This window comes from Amphiura filiformis, unplaced genomic scaffold (assembly GCF_039555335.1).
Source record: "Amphiura filiformis unplaced genomic scaffold, Afil_fr2py scaffold_55, whole genome shotgun sequence".
NCBI classification, from domain to species: domain Eukaryota; kingdom Metazoa; phylum Echinodermata; class Ophiuroidea; order Amphilepidida; family Amphiuridae; genus Amphiura; species Amphiura filiformis.
Window position 1 is genome coordinate 343,432 of NW_027305519.1, and position 18,147 is coordinate 361,578.

The following is an 18,147-nucleotide window of genomic DNA, read 5'->3' on the forward strand; positions in this document are numbered from 1 at the left end:
GAATGCCCTTTTAAAATCGGGTTCCCCAAAATCTTACATGTTTAAGGGATCTAAAATGAGCGTTTATTGTGTTTCGACAGTATTTTTTGTGGGACATGAGAGCACCTCAGACCTATCGAATTGCATTCTGAATACGAAGCATGTCTTTCTGATATCAAATAATTTTCATTTTTTGAAAATCACAATATAATACAAATTTTATGACAAATTATAAAAAATGATATTTTTCAATTTTTGATATATAACAGTCCTCGAAGTAAATTATATAAATCTAATGATATATTCTTAAAGTGTATGTAGCAGGGAGGAAATGCCGACGGTCAATTGAAAATTTTGACCTTTCATATTGAAGATATGGATTTTTTTCCCAAAAAGACCTAATTTTTTTTGGTGTTTTAGGGAAAAATCCATATCTTCAATACGAAAGGTCAAAATTTTCAATTGATCATCGGCTTTTCATCCCACCTACATACACATTAAGTATAAATCATCAGATTTGTAAAGTTTACTTCGAGTACTGTTAACATGGTTAAAAATATCAATTTTTAATGATTTGCCATAAAATGTGTATTAAATTGCGAATTTCCAAAAATCAAAATTATTTGATATCAGAATGACTTTCTTCGTATTCAGAATGCAATTCGATATGTTTGATGTGCTCTAATGTCCCAAAATAAATACTGTCCAAACGTTCATACCCCAGCCCTTAAAGGGGGGAGGCAAATATTTTTTGGCACGTCAAAAGGGAGGGTAAAGGTTTTTTGGCATGACAAAAAAAGGGGTCGGGGCAAAGATTATTTGGCACGGCCAAAGGCGGGGAATGGCGGTCAAGCAATTTTTGGCAGACCGTTTTGAATATTCACCACCCCGGGAGTACACATAATTATTATTGCACAGCCCCTTACTTTCTTGTATTTTCACGTATGTTTCAATGGGACGTTTATTTAGTGGTGTGCGCCCTTAGGATGGAACACCTGCTGTTCGTAACTATTAACAGCCTGTGACTCTTCAAAACCGCTTCAAAACCGCGGCAGTAGGCAGGATTTCTTTCTCAATTTTGTCTGTATTTCAGAGACGATTTAAATTATGTTCAATAGCTGATGAACCGTACATATAAATAAGCAGAATGTGGTTATTTGAAAGCTTGACAAATCCAGGTAAGAGAGGACGAAGACTTCGTCTTATTACTTTTATTGTCATGCATGATGATGATATGCCCGGGCCGGGATGATGATTCTGACCATTGCTGTTGAATTCGACGTAAGCTTACAGTTACCACCTTGGTCTGGGGCGGACATTTTAAAAATGAATTTAGAAGAGCAGCAACGACATCACTTGCATTACATTCCAGATGTTAAATCTACATCATATGCAAAATTTGAGGAAGTCCGTTTTATTTTAGGGCCATTTGTACTATAATAACTGGTCTTTACATGTAGCCCTAGAGTGCCCATTGAGGGCGCTATAACCCCCATTTTAGGAACAAAAATGCGACTTAAAAAAAAACTGGAATCGTGCGAATTTTCTAAAATTATGTAGTATGAAAATGTAGAAATATTCAGGACCGTAGCAAGCAGGGCGGCCGGGGATGCCATGGCCGCCCCACTTTTTGAGAAATTTGTTATGTTTTTCTTTATATCTTTATTTAAATTTGGGCCTATATTTGTATTTTGGCCGCCCCACATTTGTAATGGCCGCCCCACATTTTTCAACCTTGCTACGGCCCTGGTCAAATATTAGTAGTTGCCCTACCTGCTCTTCTCCGAAAAAATAAAAAGTCCTATACCTCAATGATAATGAAACCAAGGTGTTACATACATCAAATGTAATATCGTTTTTACCCAGAGGATGCTTAAAGGCATTCCTACAATGCACTATGATTGGGAAATTTGATCAATATAACCTAATTTTAAAGGCAAAGTCCCCATTGCCACACACACAAAATGGTAATTTTAAAACTGCAGCCAACGAGTTAATAGTTGAGACTTACATGTATGACTGATATTTGATTTTCTTACAGGAAACATTCATATTGTCCCACTGCATTAATTTTATTCCGAAGTCTCGATGTTTTGAATGTTAAATAATAGGATGAAAACTCCAGATATTTGCACACAAGCCCAATGCAAGGTATGACCAACTGTACCGCATGTGTACAAAAGCCAGACATACATGTACAAGGTCAGAAACCCCATTGGGTTGTGGGAATGTCTTAAAAACATCCTCTGGTTTTTACCAATGCTTATGCGCTTTTGTTCATTCTAATTGTGTATCGCCAGTCGCAATTTAATGTCACAAAAATGACAAACACACATAAATATATTTATAAAAGTATAATTATCTTGCTTTTTGTTTTTCAACTTCAAGTTTTAAAACAAAGTAAATGTATTTCGCAGGACTCTTCTTCAGGATTTCTTTCAGAATACCCTACCACTGTAGATTTTCAAAAATGGTAGGGTATTCTAAAAGATAGCCCTTCTTCACTCTAACTAACCTCTCCGTATACATTTGAGGATAGGGTGAAATGGGGGGGTGACTCATTAAATACAAAAATAACAATCATGCAGAACATTATGAAATACATTTTTGGCACCAATTTGTCAAAACTAGGTCTTTCCTAGTTAAATTATTTACAACATCAACAATCTGGTAAAAACATTTTGGCTAGGTTGATTTCTCTTCTAGTCTACCCTGGTATCCCAAAGGTATAATTGAAATAATTGGATAGAGCAAGTGTCAAAAACCTGTAGGCCGGCCTATATTTTTAATGCTAAAATATTTAGATGGATTCTTCTAATAGTTCTCAAGGCTTTAGTTTTTGAAATTGAAGGGTTCAAATACAAAAAGGGGTTTAAAACTTTTGCAGAACAACTTTTCTTTCTGGTTTAGTAGTAATTTGCAAAATAATGAATCACCAAGATCCTGTCTTAACTGTGTAATCCAATAGGAAAATGAACTTATGAAGAACATTTGGATTTTGACCCTCAAAGAGTCAAACCTCCAATCTGACATGAATTTTAGTAAAACTGCATTTGAATACTACGGTATTTGATACTATCAGAGAGATGAATCAGGACTTGAAAAAATTGCCATTTCCTGGGAAGTAAATTTCCCACAATATTTATATCATGTTTTTATATATAACTAGATTTCGCGGTTCTCGGATTGGGTGGTTCTCGGGTTGGGTGGTTCTTGTGATAGGACTTTCTCTAATTACGCAACACCCGTTACCCATAGGCCTACCTGCCCTGACCTTTTAAACTAACTATGATATACGTCTCTCAATGATGAAGACTCAATTTGACACAATAATCAACTTAGTAGTTTTGTAGCTGTGACGTTTACTTGGCCGTAATCTGGAAACCCATCGTTCGCCTCTTCCAAGCCCTGTCCTGCTACCACATATGAGCCCCCCCCAAAAGAATACCCTGGAAATAGCCATGTTCTGAGTAATAGGCCTCTGAACGTGTGTGTTGAAAATAGGCCTATTGAACCGATCAGATGCACCTGCACGATTAGCCACACTGTATTAATGCTTTCTGATGCTCGCACTGCGCCCGTTGGTACTCTGCGAACTACGTGATAGCGCACTGCGCGGACGCTTTCGTGATGCCAGCTGGACGCTTCGCGATGCGAACCGCGAGCACGCGTTAGTGAGCCGCTCGCACGCGATAGCGCGCGGACAGAGGACGGACGGACGGACGGACGGACACGCCATAATTAGTATTAAGGTACAAAAAAGACAAAATTTCCCCCCAAATACCGGAATTCGTTGGCTGTATTCCATAGTGGCGTATAGTGATTTTTGGTCATTTTTTTTGAAAATTGGCACATATGTAAAATGATGTTCTCTTTCATTTTTTCTAAGTCTCATCAGTCATAATTAGCTAATTAATTAGTAATTATTAATTAATTAAATGTGGCGTATGGTTACAAAGTGACATTTTTTGTATTCCATAGTGGCGTATCGACCATACGCCACTTTGTATACACATTTTATAATTAAGAAATATCGGCAAAAATGAAAAAATTTGTATGTCATAGTGGCGTACACGTATCGGACCTATACGCCACTATGGAATACAAACGACAAAAAGTAACGCCATAGGGATTACACGGCGACCGAGGTGGCGTAAGGTTAACGTTAGGTTAGGGTATTGCGTTTTGTTTGTTTTCGATAGTGACATATAGTTTTGTGCTTTTTATTTTCAGTTTGCCAGCAATAGTATGTATTTATTTCTTTAGTTTACTACAGAAATTTCACATCATTTACAAAATATAATGAATGTCTGATTTACACAACTCGATTTTAAATTGGCATTTCTTCAAACCCGATTTTGTCGCAAAGTTGTTTATTCGCGACACCCCACTATACGCCACTATGGAATACAGACGACGAATTTCCTTAAAACACAAACATTTCCTGGGAAGGAGCTTCCCAAGTTCCCCCCTTTTTTCGAGCCATGACTGAGATGAATGATCACTTGCCTGACTGTCTTCCAAAAGGCCTACAAGGGCAACTTGTCCATACAAGTTTGAACACTGAGCCTGGTCAAGCGCTCCACTAATTTTGGACCAGCAAAAACTGGCAAAAACCTGCAAACCCTGTTCCCGTCGTAAAAGCCTATCCCACAAAGCATTATAAACCATCTTTTTAAAATTTTAATTTTTTGTTTTTGTTTTACAGGTGTTCGGTTCCATCTGCTGGTTGGTGAAGACTATCAAGTAGGACGTAAAGGTATACACATAATAGCTGCCCTATAGACATATATATAGCTGCCTGATATAGCAAACTCAATCTGACAGTGTAAAGCTGCCCCATTTCACTCAACTTTACAAAGTTTTGTAAGTTTCAAAATCAATCGTAACTTACAACACATCAGAGTTATTGAAATATTAAAATTACTTACGATCGGCACCCTTCGTAAGTAATAGGGATTTTCTATGTACAGGGACCCTTCATAAAGTTACGTCTAGTAAAAGGATATAATTTGTGTGAACATTTACTTGAGATACTAAGGCCGTTTAAAATTAATGTTTTGGTTCTTGTCCCCTCCCTCCTCAATTTCTGGGATTTGTCAGATTTGTTTGTTTTTTTATAGATTTTTCAATTATTTTAGACTTTGGAATGATTTATGAATTTTTCATACATATAAATAAGTTTATTAGAGAACAAGGTCCACTTCCAAGTCTTTTTGTGGTACTCTAGGGGGTTTATACCTCAGAATCTCACATTTGAAAAAAAAAAAAAAAAAGTGCCTCATCGTTTCCTCGAGCACTGTTGGAAAAGACCGAAACTACAGACAATGCTGATTTTACACTGAAAAAAACCAAAAAAAAACAAAAAACACCTCCCTCCCTCATCAATTCATAAAAATCCTCTGGACGAGAACCAAAATATTAATTTTATACTGCCTTTAGAAGGGACACCAGGGGTTATAAAATAAAAATAATAATTTCTTAAAGTGCCACTTTAAAATGTGGATAATTCTATAGCACCATTATCCATGAGGGCCGAGGGGATTGACCTAATGGACGGGGTTCATGGGCTCACTTTTAATACACCCAAATGTCTTGGGAATACACCAAATGTCTTGGGAATACACCCAAATGTCTTGGGGAATACACCCAAATGTCTTGGGGATACATGTACACCCAAATGTCTTGGGGAATACATCCAAATGTTTAGGGAATACACCCAAATGTCTTGGGGAATATACCCAAATGTCTTGGGGATACACCCAAATGTTTAGGGAATACACCCAATGTCTTGGGGAATACACCCAAATGTCTTGAGAATACACCCAAATGTCTTGGGAATACACAATGTACACCCAAATATCTTAGTAATATACCCAAATGTCTTTTAGTAATACACCTACTTTTGCTTTATTTTTTTGCTTTTAAAAGATGAGTGGTGTCCTCGAACTACGTTCAGCACATCAAGTCGTCCTGTCCTGCATGGCCAGTGGTGGCGCCAGGAATTTTTTTCGGGGGCATGGGCAGGGGTAGCACTAGAACTAAATGCTCTAGTGTCCGCAGGGACCCCCCGAACTTGCATAAAATTAAAAAGTAGGGGGTCCGGAGTAAAGTTTGGTGAGTTCGAGTTGCACAAAAGCAGCATAAATAGTATGTCTGCAATGCCACTAGATTGAAAAACTGGGGGTCTGTAGGGACCCCTGAACTTGTAGAAAATTTAAAAACTCTATTTTGGTGGGTCCGGGACCCCAAAAAGCAGCCTAACGCTACCCCTGGCCGCATGGTGGGGGAAAAATTGGCAGATTTTGCGCAAAATTGCTGCAAAAAGTGGAAATTTATGTGATTTCCCCCCCCGTAGCGCCGCCACTGGCCATGGCTGTTCCCAAATCCATAACATAAAGTCCAGTGTCCTATACATCCACATATGTATATCAATGTGCACCAATGGAAATACCCATCCGATTGTCTACCCAGGGTAAGGTTACCCAGGGTAGCCTTACCCTGGGTAGACTCTATATTACTTTGTTAAAATTTGGATATATAACCGTGTGTTGTTACTATGCTAACACAAACAAGGTATATGACGTATGATTTCTTGCCAACGTGTAATGTCTATGAAAAATATACGCCTATGAACATTATCCGTCTTTTGTACGTTTAACGCTATCATGTGAACAGTGAAATGAATCCACTGCTATTACATAGCAGTGGGGAATGGAAGGAGGAACGCTGTAAATACAACAGCGCGCACGTGTTTATGTGATTCGCCGAATGGTTAATTGCAATTGCTTCAACGGATTCGAAGTTCATTTCTTATGGTGACCATGTAGATGTAAGATAAGAACCAGAAGTTAATAAAAGGTCCTTAACGCTAACCCCAGGTAGACACTGCGATTTTGGTGTTGTTTCAATCAAGGAAAAGACATAAATATCTGGTTGCTGACAATATACATTTGGTGACAATATTATATTACTGAGCACTTTCCCAATAAGCATAACTTCACTGAACTATATTCATCTTACATGTTCAACTATATTCATCTTACATGTGTATTAAAGTATACATCCCGACTACCCCAGGTTGACACGCACACTGAAGTAACAACCTGAAGTTGACAAAATGTCTTCAACAGTCACCCTGGGTTGACATTATGAATTTGGTTACATCCAATAGGGGACGAATCATCCAAGTTGAAATGCTCTATGGAGCTGTATAAGAACAGCTGTATGGTGTACATACATCGTAACTCTATATTAAAGTCATTATCACATTGTCAACCCAGGGTAAGGTTACCCTGGGTAAGGTTACCCTGGGTAGACGATCGGATGGGTATTTCCATTCGTGCATATAAATGTATATAAATGTCCTTTTAATAAACCCAAATGTCTAAGTAATACACCCAAATGTCTTAATAATACTGTTAATAAACATACAAATCCACATCAGAAACAGGCATACTGGGCTCAGTTTAGGGCCTCTGGTGTGGTCTTTCCAATCAAGTCTGTGCTGCTTGTTATGTGTAAATATGTTCTATTTCTTTTCCTAGATTGTCGGATTGTAGTTTCCAAGGACCAGTCAGTCAGTCGTAAGCATGCAGCACTCAGAGTCATTCACCCAGACGGTAACTTGGTAAGTTTTAAAAAGTCAGAAACCCGGAAGTGAACCAGAAGTAAGTGTTTCTAGTTCATAGTTCATCATTTCAGCGTGAGGTTTATAAGCTTACCTAATGATTTTAACAGGAATTATCATTCTAAAAATGACCTCTAATAAACGCCCGTTTGGAAAATGCAATGCCCCGGGGGCGTTTATTTCGAGGGAGTACGGTACCGTATACATATTTTAAAAACCTTTAGCATGAACGTGAAGACACACAACGCTCTATCGTGTAACGCAACAGCACGCAATGCTGGTGTTATTGGCCCTTATGAATGCGATAATGCTCAGCATACAATTAAAGCACAGGGACTTTGCCTGTTGGCAGGGCTTGAAAGATGTGTAATGCAACAGCATGCAATGCCGGTGTTATTGGCCCTCATGAATGCGATAATTCTCAGCATACAATTACAGCACAGGGACTTTGCTTATTGGTAAATGGTCTGGATCTCTATAGTCTATGCCTCCTTCACAAAGACTAATGCCCAAATAAATACAAAGCAATAGAAAGGTGTCTAGCCTTTTTTGTGGCATAACTGCTATCGCTAAATCGGAAAAGCTAAATATTTGACCATCACAGGCCTTTTGTCAAAAAGGATCGTCACTCACCACTTCACCAGTCATGTCTCTAAAATTAGTTTCAGTTTTAGGGTAAGCCATTTACTCTGACCCTGCAAGATTCTTCAAAATAAAATTGGGCACATATGTCAACAGAAATGTTGTCTCTATAAACCTAATAACAACAAATTTCACCAACCAAGTCAATCAAACGATCATTTTTTTTTTTTACTCCATTTAGGGCAAGCCGTCTGCTCCATCAACAGTTACCCTAAAAGATGCTTCCAAATTCGGCACCATTGTCAATGCTACACAGATGCCTCTTGGAAGTAGTGTCACATTGAAGGATGGGGACCAAGTTACCTTTGGGGCAAATAACACCAACAAATGGAGGTAAGTGTTAGGAATACACCCAAATGTCTCAGAAATACACCCAAATGTCAAGAATACACCCAAATGTATCGGGGATACACCCAAAAGTATTAGCATACACCCACATGTATTAGGGATACACCCAAATGTATTAGGAAAACACCCAAATGTATTAGGAATGCACCCAGATGTCTCAGAAATACACCCAAATGTATTAGTAATACACCCACATGTATTAGGAATACACCCAAATGTATTGGGAATACCTCCAAATGTCTCAGAAATACACCCAAATGTCTGAGAAGTATACATATGTAGCAACCGGGGCTTTTGTGGCATTCACTACCGTCCATAGCTCAGGGAAGAAGATATTGAAGACTCTAATCATGAAGCTAGAAGGACATGTTGTTTCTGATTGGAACAGAGAGTGCACAAACCTAGTCATTATTCATTTTATTTTTGTATTCATAACAGGTTGAAATACAAACCTCTAGTTGCGGCATTCTCTGCCGTCCAAAGCGCAGAGAAGAAGATATTGAAGACTCTAATCTTGAAGCTAGGAGGACATGTTGTTTCTGATTGGTGCAGGGAGTGCACACATCTTGTCATGACTCAACTCAGTGTTACCATTAAGGTACAGTATGATTCTTGATTTTATATTGACTCGCACAATAACAACAAATAATTTTCCCCTATTCGCCGATCGCACGGTCAGTCGGTCATATCAAAACGAGATTCTACTCACAAAGTGTGTATTGCTTGTGCTTATTGCCTGTCAAACGTGTGTTTTAACTGCTGCGTATGCTTTGCAAAAAGCCTTCTGTTGTGTTGCTCGAAAAGCGCGAGAAATAAAAATGCATACATTTGCATGGAGGACCTCGTTTTGGTAGTAAGATGGCGGATCCATGCAAAGGGTGAATTATAAACCAAACATACTTCAGTGGAAAGGTGGGTACAGGGCAGACAGATCTAATCTTTCCCAGAATCCTTTGCAATCTGATAATTCACCTCATTTCATCAAAATTAGACTGGCGAGTAAGCATCATTGATCTGGTACACTGGTGTGCTATGTGTTGTTTGTACTGTTTACCCTGACTGCTCATATCCATAAGTACCAGACTTGAGCCCTATTTATCAGAGACAGTCTGTATGTGTAGCTCAGTGGTTAGAGTGCTCGCCCCATAAGCGAGAGGTCTGGGGTTAAAGTCCCGTACCGACAGGTATCATGTCCGGAGTTTTTACTCTGGTTTATCTGCCTATGCATGTTAAAAATATGTTATTATTAGTCATGATGAACCCATTTCGTTGAACTCAAAATTATACTGACGTTTATTAAAATTAAAGTATTCAATAGTAAAATGGTCATAAAGAGTTAAAAATATTAGACGATTAGTGACAATAAAAGTAATTGAATGCAACATTATCTTGCATAATTATAACGGCTCACTTTAATACTGAACAATTCTGATTTTGGAATCTACCAGTTTATTGATAGCGAACCCCGAAATTTCGACTATGAACTTTGAATTGTAAGCAGAACTTTACCCCCTGGACTTTGCTCTCTAAAAGCACACTGTCAAGCATACTTGTTTATCAGTCCATTAACCACAAGTACACGCTAGATGTTTGATGAAAGATTAACTTTCGCGTCAACACAAAAGCGCCGCAAATACCACAGACAGTTGTTTACGGTGTAGTTAATGGTAATGGCGCGGGCCCAGACGATTTAAACCATAGCGAGGTATGGTGCATTACATCATGGCCAATTTTAGTTAGGCCAGAAATTGGCCTAACTCTCCATAGAGTCCCGTGTTAAAAATCTTAACCGCAAGGCAATGTCAATAGTCCAATTGGGAAGCTAACAAACAGAGGGAGTAGGGTGACTGATCAGATGTGAAAATCTATCAATTGTGCACACATTAATTAAATCAGAGTTTTAAGCTTAAATACAATATCCAGAGTATGCACAATGGGCAAGTGGACTACAGGGTAGTCTAGTTATGTTTCAACTTGTAATTTCATGTTTAATTGTGCAGGTGTGCAATGCGTGATTCTTCTCTCCCCTGTATATTGATATATTAAGAATATTCGATTAAGTATCATTAATTCGATCTTGTGCGCTAGTTTGTAATGTTTCTATGTTGCAGTGTATGATGTGTAAGCCTCTTCCCTTGTTTGCTAATTGTATTTTATTTTGTTTGCTTCATTGAAGTAATGGCAACAACTAGCTGTATTTTGGCCTAGGTAGCATCACTTTGAACAGATATTAATGCTCTGCATTGAAGCCTTTAGCTTCAACATAAAAAGTCCAGTTTTGAGATATTTTCTCAAAATATCAAGAGCTATCTCAGGAACCACTGAACCAATACTAGGCTTGTTTGTACTCATTTTAATGCATTTTTCATGCTGATTCCAAAAACATGTATGGTCATGAAAATGTACATTCCTGAATATAGAGACTGACCGATCAGATCGGTAGCTTCCGAATCGGCCCGATTATTAGCTTATCGGTAGTGATCTGCATCGGCCGATTTCTCCTTCATCCGCCGATTTAATGCACAGATCACCCAATATCATGAAAGTAATTGTTGAAGCTTTTAACAAGTATTCATTTATTGGTATATTTCATCGAATTAGACTAGTCAAATCAAGCGAAATTTAGCAAAAGAACAAGCTTTGTAGGCGATAAACCTATAATCATACCGTGATTCAGGCACGCAGCTGAGATAATCATGCATGTAATGCCCCGCATCTACATCATGTACGTACGCTGTACAGCCAACAGATGAACATGTACAATTGTAGTTCTTACTTCCGGGTCAAACATGTGCATGTCAGATTGGAGAGAGCTACGGGCCATGTGCAAAACTCACACTGACTTGAATGTAAACATAATATTAAAATGGGGCGATCGAATGATTCGATGGACTGGGACATCAGGGGGAAAAGGTAAATTGAACTTATAATAATCATGGTCAAATTCAGTATTTTAAATGAATATAGGAGTGTGTTTTTTTGTGCTCAGAGCATACATAATTATGGTAATACTTTGCGTACAAGTACCCTTTCAACATACGGGTGAAATTTACTCACGGCGATGGCAGCCATTGTTTACAATTGGGGAACTGGTAATCGGTGATCAAATCGGCAGATCAAAGAGGTAATTGATCGTCCAATCGGCCGATTCAGATAAGGACCTGATCGGTCAGTCTCTACCTGAATATTTTTAAAGAAAATTTGAAGCTTGTCGTCTGCAGAGAGTTAACATACTTTAAATGCTCTTCTTCATCAAATATGACAAGGATATATGGGTCTTATCAAAGTGTTTTGAGGTTCTTTTTCTGTTTCCATAGGTGACTGCAGCTCTGTTATCATGTAAACCTATAGTCACACCAGTTTCTACACTCAATGAAAGAATCGGCACAGACTGACAAGGATATGGGCCTTATCAAAGTGTTTTGAGGTTCTTTTTCTGATTCCATAGGTGACTGCGGCTCTGTTATCATGTAAACCTATAGTCACACCACAGTTTCTACACTCAATGAAAGAATCGGCACAGACTGACAAGGATACGGGCCTTATCAAAGTGTTTTCAAGTTCTTGTTCTGTTCTATTTCCATAGGTGACTGCAGCTCTGTTATCATGTAAACCTATAGTCACACCACAGTTTCTACACAAAATGAAAGAATCAGCTCAGACTGACAAGGATATGCCAGACACTACAAAGTAAGAAAACCTCTTATGGTCAAATTCAAACATGTGTCTCTTTTTTACATAACATTTGGGAATAAATTCTTCGACACATAACATGTATATGGTATGTGAAAGTAAGCCTATGACATTGTTAACTATGCACAACTCAATTACATCAGTCACACTGCTCAATATTGTTACTAAGCAGCCATTTGTTAGGGTAGGAGCTTACTGAATAAATCTTTAGGGCTCATATTGAAATTCCCTTACACAGGAAGGTGTGCGCCATCCTGTAGCTTTCCTGTGCTAGCCTTCTTTTGTTAAAATCCTGGGCAGGGTGTATCACTGATGCATATAATCCATCCGCTTTTACGACCGAGCTTTCCTGAGGTCTTGGCGCTTAGCGAGGGAATCCTGCCGCCTTTCTGTGTGAAAACGTGGTAGGGTATTTCAATATGAGCCCTTATATCTAATGGTCTATGGTCCACTGTATGTCCACTAAAAAAAATAAGATGGTCATTGATCAGTAAGAACCTGCACTGACCATGGTTGATAACCATTGGGAGTAGCATGGCACACTGGTTAATGTCTTTGCCTTTGGTGCGAGAGGTCCCGGGCTCGATTCCCCGCAGGACCTAATATTAAAAAAATCTCCGCTCTCCCGGTGGTTCATCTGGTTATTGCAGGGCAGATGATCCATGATAAAAAGACCTCGTTTACAGGCGGTTCCGATCAGGGTAACGCATGTTGGTTGCACTTGCCTGTCCTGTAAAAATACCCCAACCAGCTATCTACGGCGACCCCTTCGTTCTCCAGGTCACTTGTGCCTAGCCGAAGTTTCGTCAGCGTTACCTCATAGATTTCAGCCTAGATATGTCCGACATAAAAAAAAATCATAACCTCATGAATAAACAAAATGTGTTCAATCTTTAACACATTATCAACAATTTTAAAAGTGTGGACGCAAATGTAAGTTAGAGGATAATGACTGCGTCTTGTGACGTGTACATTAGTGACTGCGTTGTGTGACATTTTATGTGTTCAAATAATTTACGCAGGCGCTGGCCACCATATTTAGACATTGCATGATTGCACGCTACATTAATTTGTGATTGGTTGTTAGCTGTGTGTCTGTAATCGGCCATTCAATTTTGTTTTCAAATTTAAAAGAATAAAATGTGACGCAGCTGGAATTATATATCTGAAATGTTATGAATGAGATATATTGACTCTGCATCAGTTATTTTTCTGGTATTTTGAAATATGTAAACATTATTGTGCTTGATCTCGGAATATCATTTGGTTCCATAGCACTAAGTTTAGATATTTCACAATGCCCTCACACCAACTGATGCACAGTCATTAACCTCTAATTAAATTGTATAGACGAATCCAACGAGCCAAGTCATGGTCAGGATTTGGTCGGCCATATTTGGGTACCCGCATGCACCAAACAAGTGTTGTGAGTACCCAATTGGGTGGATTAAACCCGCTTAAAATTCGATGTTAGATTCTTTTGTGTTGTAAACTGTCATCATTCTTTTGTCTTCGTGTAACACGGGTGATAGAATGCAGTTTATAATACCCTTCAAGGCCGCATCATCCCACATTTTAGGTGGGATAGTTGGGTACCGTCGCGGCTAATGACTGCCATTGAGGAGCAGGAATGCTTGAAATTGGATTCGTCTATGGTAGCACACAGTAAAAGACATTACAACTTTCAAATTGCACCAAGTGTCATTCGATCATTATTTATTTATCTACAATAATTCGACCAACAGGCATTAATTTTCTGATCATTCCAATCAATATCTGTTTATACCAGTTTTGTATCATATGTGACTGGACACTACGAATCAGCCGTAAAGTCGGCCCGGTCAATTTTGTTTTATTTTGTGTTTAGAAAATGTATATCCTAACTTCCCTAAGCTGTAAAATAGTATATTATTTGACTTCAAACGATATCCAGAAGCGTGGTTATGGTTTGTTGAACTCTGCTTCTTCAACAAAATGGTTCTTTTTTTCGGTTCTACACGTGTCTCTTTTTCCACATTGATTGTAATAAAGTCATAATTGGCGGTCATTTCAAATTATCCCCAAGTCAACGAGGTTTAGGAATGTCCTCTCATTGTCATTGTTAGTTATTGCAATTTGTAACACACCACTTGAACAGGATTTAGCCAAAGCAAACAAAGACTAGATCTATTTAATGATTCTATATGTAGAAGACTATTATCCTCTTCAGCAATAGGATTATTGATTGGTTTAAACGCTATCAAATGAGAAACATGTTGCGCCTAATTGAGACACCTATGAATACGATCTTCACGTACATTTTGCACTGTATCTCAGAATACAATTTGTCGAGTTTACGGCTCATTCGTAGTGCACGGTTGTTTCATGGAATCATTTATTAATTTTTCAAACAAAACATCATGTACAACCAAATTTTAGGCCTAAACAGCTGAAAGTGATATCGTGCTAATGTATTCAGATGCTTTTGAGTCATTTTCAACTTTAATTTTCACTCTTTAACAAAATTATTCACTTTTATAGTTTTTGTTAAAGCTTTCGGATATAAGATGCCTCTATTAATGACAAAATTGGTGGCGCTATTTAGTTACTGGAAATTACCATTTCAAGCTTTTAATACAAATAATTCCTTTTATTGTTTGATAAAATCTTTATTAAAATTTCCTTGTTTCTTGTTTCACCTATTCCAACTGTTTTAATGGCAGTATTAATCACCAAACCCTTGCAAATAAAGAAATATGATTTATGATAAATAGCGCCATCTATAGTTTGCATTTAGTTAATAATGAAGCTAATTCTATATACATCAAACAACCGTGAGTGTCCACTCACATATATACCACAGCTTGTCAGTGTATTACTGCAATGTATACAGTCCATTAGGGTTCCTTGAGACAGTAGCATAGATCTGCAAGTGATACACGCGCGTGATAAAATTAAAATGCGGTCGGTGTGGTCACTTTGCGACGCATCTCGCGCCTCAGATGCACTGCCTTTGACCTCATGTGTCACACCACACATGGATGCTACACTGTCTCAAGAAGCCAAAGGGACTAGAGGGTGTCACTACAATGCATGTATAGTATAATCACTTTTTGTTTCAATTTGCTTTCCTGTTATTAGTTTCCGCCCAACATTGGTGGAGGAAGCTATAGATACCAAGGAAGTGAACTTTGACCCCAACCCAACCAGATCAACACTTTTCAAAGACAAAATGTTTATATTTGTTGCAGATAAGCAGGTAAGATTATGGAGCCACAGACTATAATTAAAGACAGAGATAAAAAGAATTTATCATGTCTGACGTCATCTGTCAATCATATTCGAGCAGGGTTTGTTTACAAGTGTAGTGATGGTGACTTGCTGAACGCAGCGGTACAATGTATAACCGGGCGCCTTAAAACATGCAAACCATGTCAAAAGTTTTTATAGTAGGCAACTTTCTTTCGCAAAGGCACCATGTCAACAATGCATAGAAAAGCTGCTTTTTGCCTTGTAAAAGTATGTAATTATTCGCCATTTGCTGCTATTCCTTTTCTCCGATCTGCACCAGATAGATTGGTCTTCCTTTTACGCGCTATTAAAGGAGTATTTCGTGATCCTAGCATCCTCTATTTATGTCATTTTTCATTAGATATCCACGACAAAAACCTATTCCCAAAATTTCAGTTGATTCGATTTTATTCATGAGTTATGCATGATTATGTGTATTACACTGCTCCATAGACAATGCGTTGTAATTTCGTTCTGGTGCACCAGAACGAAATTCAAATTTCACGATATCTTTGCTAAACGAATTAATCTGCAAGAAATATTTTGTACATAAACATTATGTAGCCAGAGGTTTCCAGTGATATTAAAATCTCAACTTTTTTTGAGAAAAGTGGGGGGATGAGGCTGTGGATCACGAAATGCCCCTTTAACCTGTGTAAACCAATCAAGGATCGTAATTGACAGTGACATCAGATGCGAAAAATTCTTTTTATCTCTGTCTTTAATTATAGTACGGACTATTCACAAACAGGTCAAGTCCCAGCATCATCGAGGGCCGATCGTTAATTCCATGTGACAGACGAAACTGCTACGCACATACCGCATGTTTTTATGGTTTTTTTGCGTAAACTTGAAGGTACACAATACTGGCGTAATTATTTGACACGCATGATAGAACTATCAGCCCTCATGAATATGCGAGAATTCACACCATACAAAATCACATTGACTTTAGCTGTTTGCAAATAGTCTGTATTATTTTAATGTAATCTGTGATTGGAATGCTAGAACTGCAATAACCTGGATCTTTCACAAGTTCCCTAAAATGTGTGCTTTATACAGTATTAGGTCATAAGATTTCGGGAAGCAGGATTGGCCGGTTAAGACCGCCCCGGTTTAAACCCCGTGGTTAAAACTGGTAAAACCAGGTTTTAACCGCCTAGTTTTGACCGCTAAAAAGGGGTCAAAACTGGTCAAAACATCCAGATATCTATGGGGCAGCTACATGTAATACAGATAGGACCTGACCTAAGCCCTCGACATGTATGTATTCAGATATCCGAGTACAAAATTCATCCGGAGATAACTTATACTCTGGTTGCTCTACGAAAAAGGTATAAAATCAAAACCACTAATCCCTCCAATTAGCTCTTGCTGATTTCCCATTATAGAACTATCAAAAAGTGTGCCAACAGGTTTCATAATAACATTATTACATAACAATTTTCTATCTTTTGGATTGTCTGCTGTGGTTTATCATTGGGGTGGGCTTGTCCAGCCTGGAGTGAAATTGACCAAAGGGGGTAATTATATCAGTAATTGGGCCTGGATTAATCCCCTTTTTTGTAGCAAAAGCCAATTATACATATCAACATGCTCAACATATTATGTGTATCTTCAGAAACAAGTTTATATATGATTTACTTAAGGGTGGTCTGTACCCTGGAATTATGGAAACTTTAGGGCCTCATAACTGCTAAATTATTAGTCTAAAGAATATAAAAGTATACATTTTAGAATGGAAATGACTTGATGAATTCATCTGTGAGGTCCAATTTGGGCCAAAATGCTCATTTTTGGAGATAATCCCAAAAAACGGGTTTTTTTTATTAATTTTTTAAAAACTAGATAAAAATATCTAGGGACAGTTTTTTTATTTTTTGAATTTTGACCAACTTCACCAAAAATATTTGAAATTTGGGGTGAAAATCAGGCTTTTTATGGTTTTTTGAAAATTTTGCATTTTTGACCATTTTGGTGCAAATTTCTCAAAGTTGGTAAAAATTCAAAAAAATTAAAAAAAAGTCCCTAGATATTTTTATCTAGTTTTTAAAATTAATAAAAAAAATTTTTTGGCCAAACAATTTTTTTGTTACGTGGGCCAAAAAACCTTTTTTGTGATTTTCTCCAAAAATGAGCATTTTGGCCCAAATTGGACCTCACAGATGAATTCATCAAGTCATTTCCATTCTAAAAATGTATACTTTTATATTCTTTAGACCAATAATTTAGCAGTTATGAGGCCCGAAAGCTTCCATAATTCCAGGGTTAAGACCAACCTTAAAAGTAAAGTTAAATTTGCTTTAATTCTCAATGTCAGTAGAAGCTAATTAATTTATATTTCTCAGTGCCGATATTTAAGAAATGTGTCCAAATTCTTCTAACAAAAAAGTAATGTTAAAATTTACAGTGCATGCAAATATGCCCCTGTGAACGTACTTAGCTCCAATTCAAGGATAATGTTCACAAAACTATCCTTTAGTATATTTGTGCAGACCTGATTTCCATCAGTATTTTCCTACATGTATAAATAATCCGTGCTGGACTTAAAAGGGCATTTTGTGATCCATGGCAGTGTTCGAAAT

General features: G+C 37.8%; 1 protein-coding gene across 1 annotated transcript in view; it reads left to right on the forward strand.

Annotated features, from left to right (window-relative positions):
- Positions 1-1,012: 1,012 nt before the first annotated feature.
- The window catches only part of LOC140144458 (uncharacterized), a 44,193-nt gene continuing 27,058 nt past the window's right edge, over positions 1,013-18,147 (forward strand). The window contains exons 1-7 of the mRNA XM_072166269.1: positions 1,013-1,157; positions 4,688-4,738; positions 7,527-7,609; positions 8,433-8,584; positions 9,038-9,197; positions 12,186-12,289; positions 15,413-15,530. Coding sequence (XP_072022370.1) covers positions 1,127-1,157; positions 4,688-4,738; positions 7,527-7,609; positions 8,433-8,584; positions 9,038-9,197; positions 12,186-12,289; positions 15,413-15,530 — 699 coding nt within the window. The 5' untranslated portion in view covers positions 1,013-1,126. The remainder of the gene's footprint in view (positions 1,158-4,687; positions 4,739-7,526; positions 7,610-8,432; positions 8,585-9,037; positions 9,198-12,185; positions 12,290-15,412; positions 15,531-18,147) is intronic.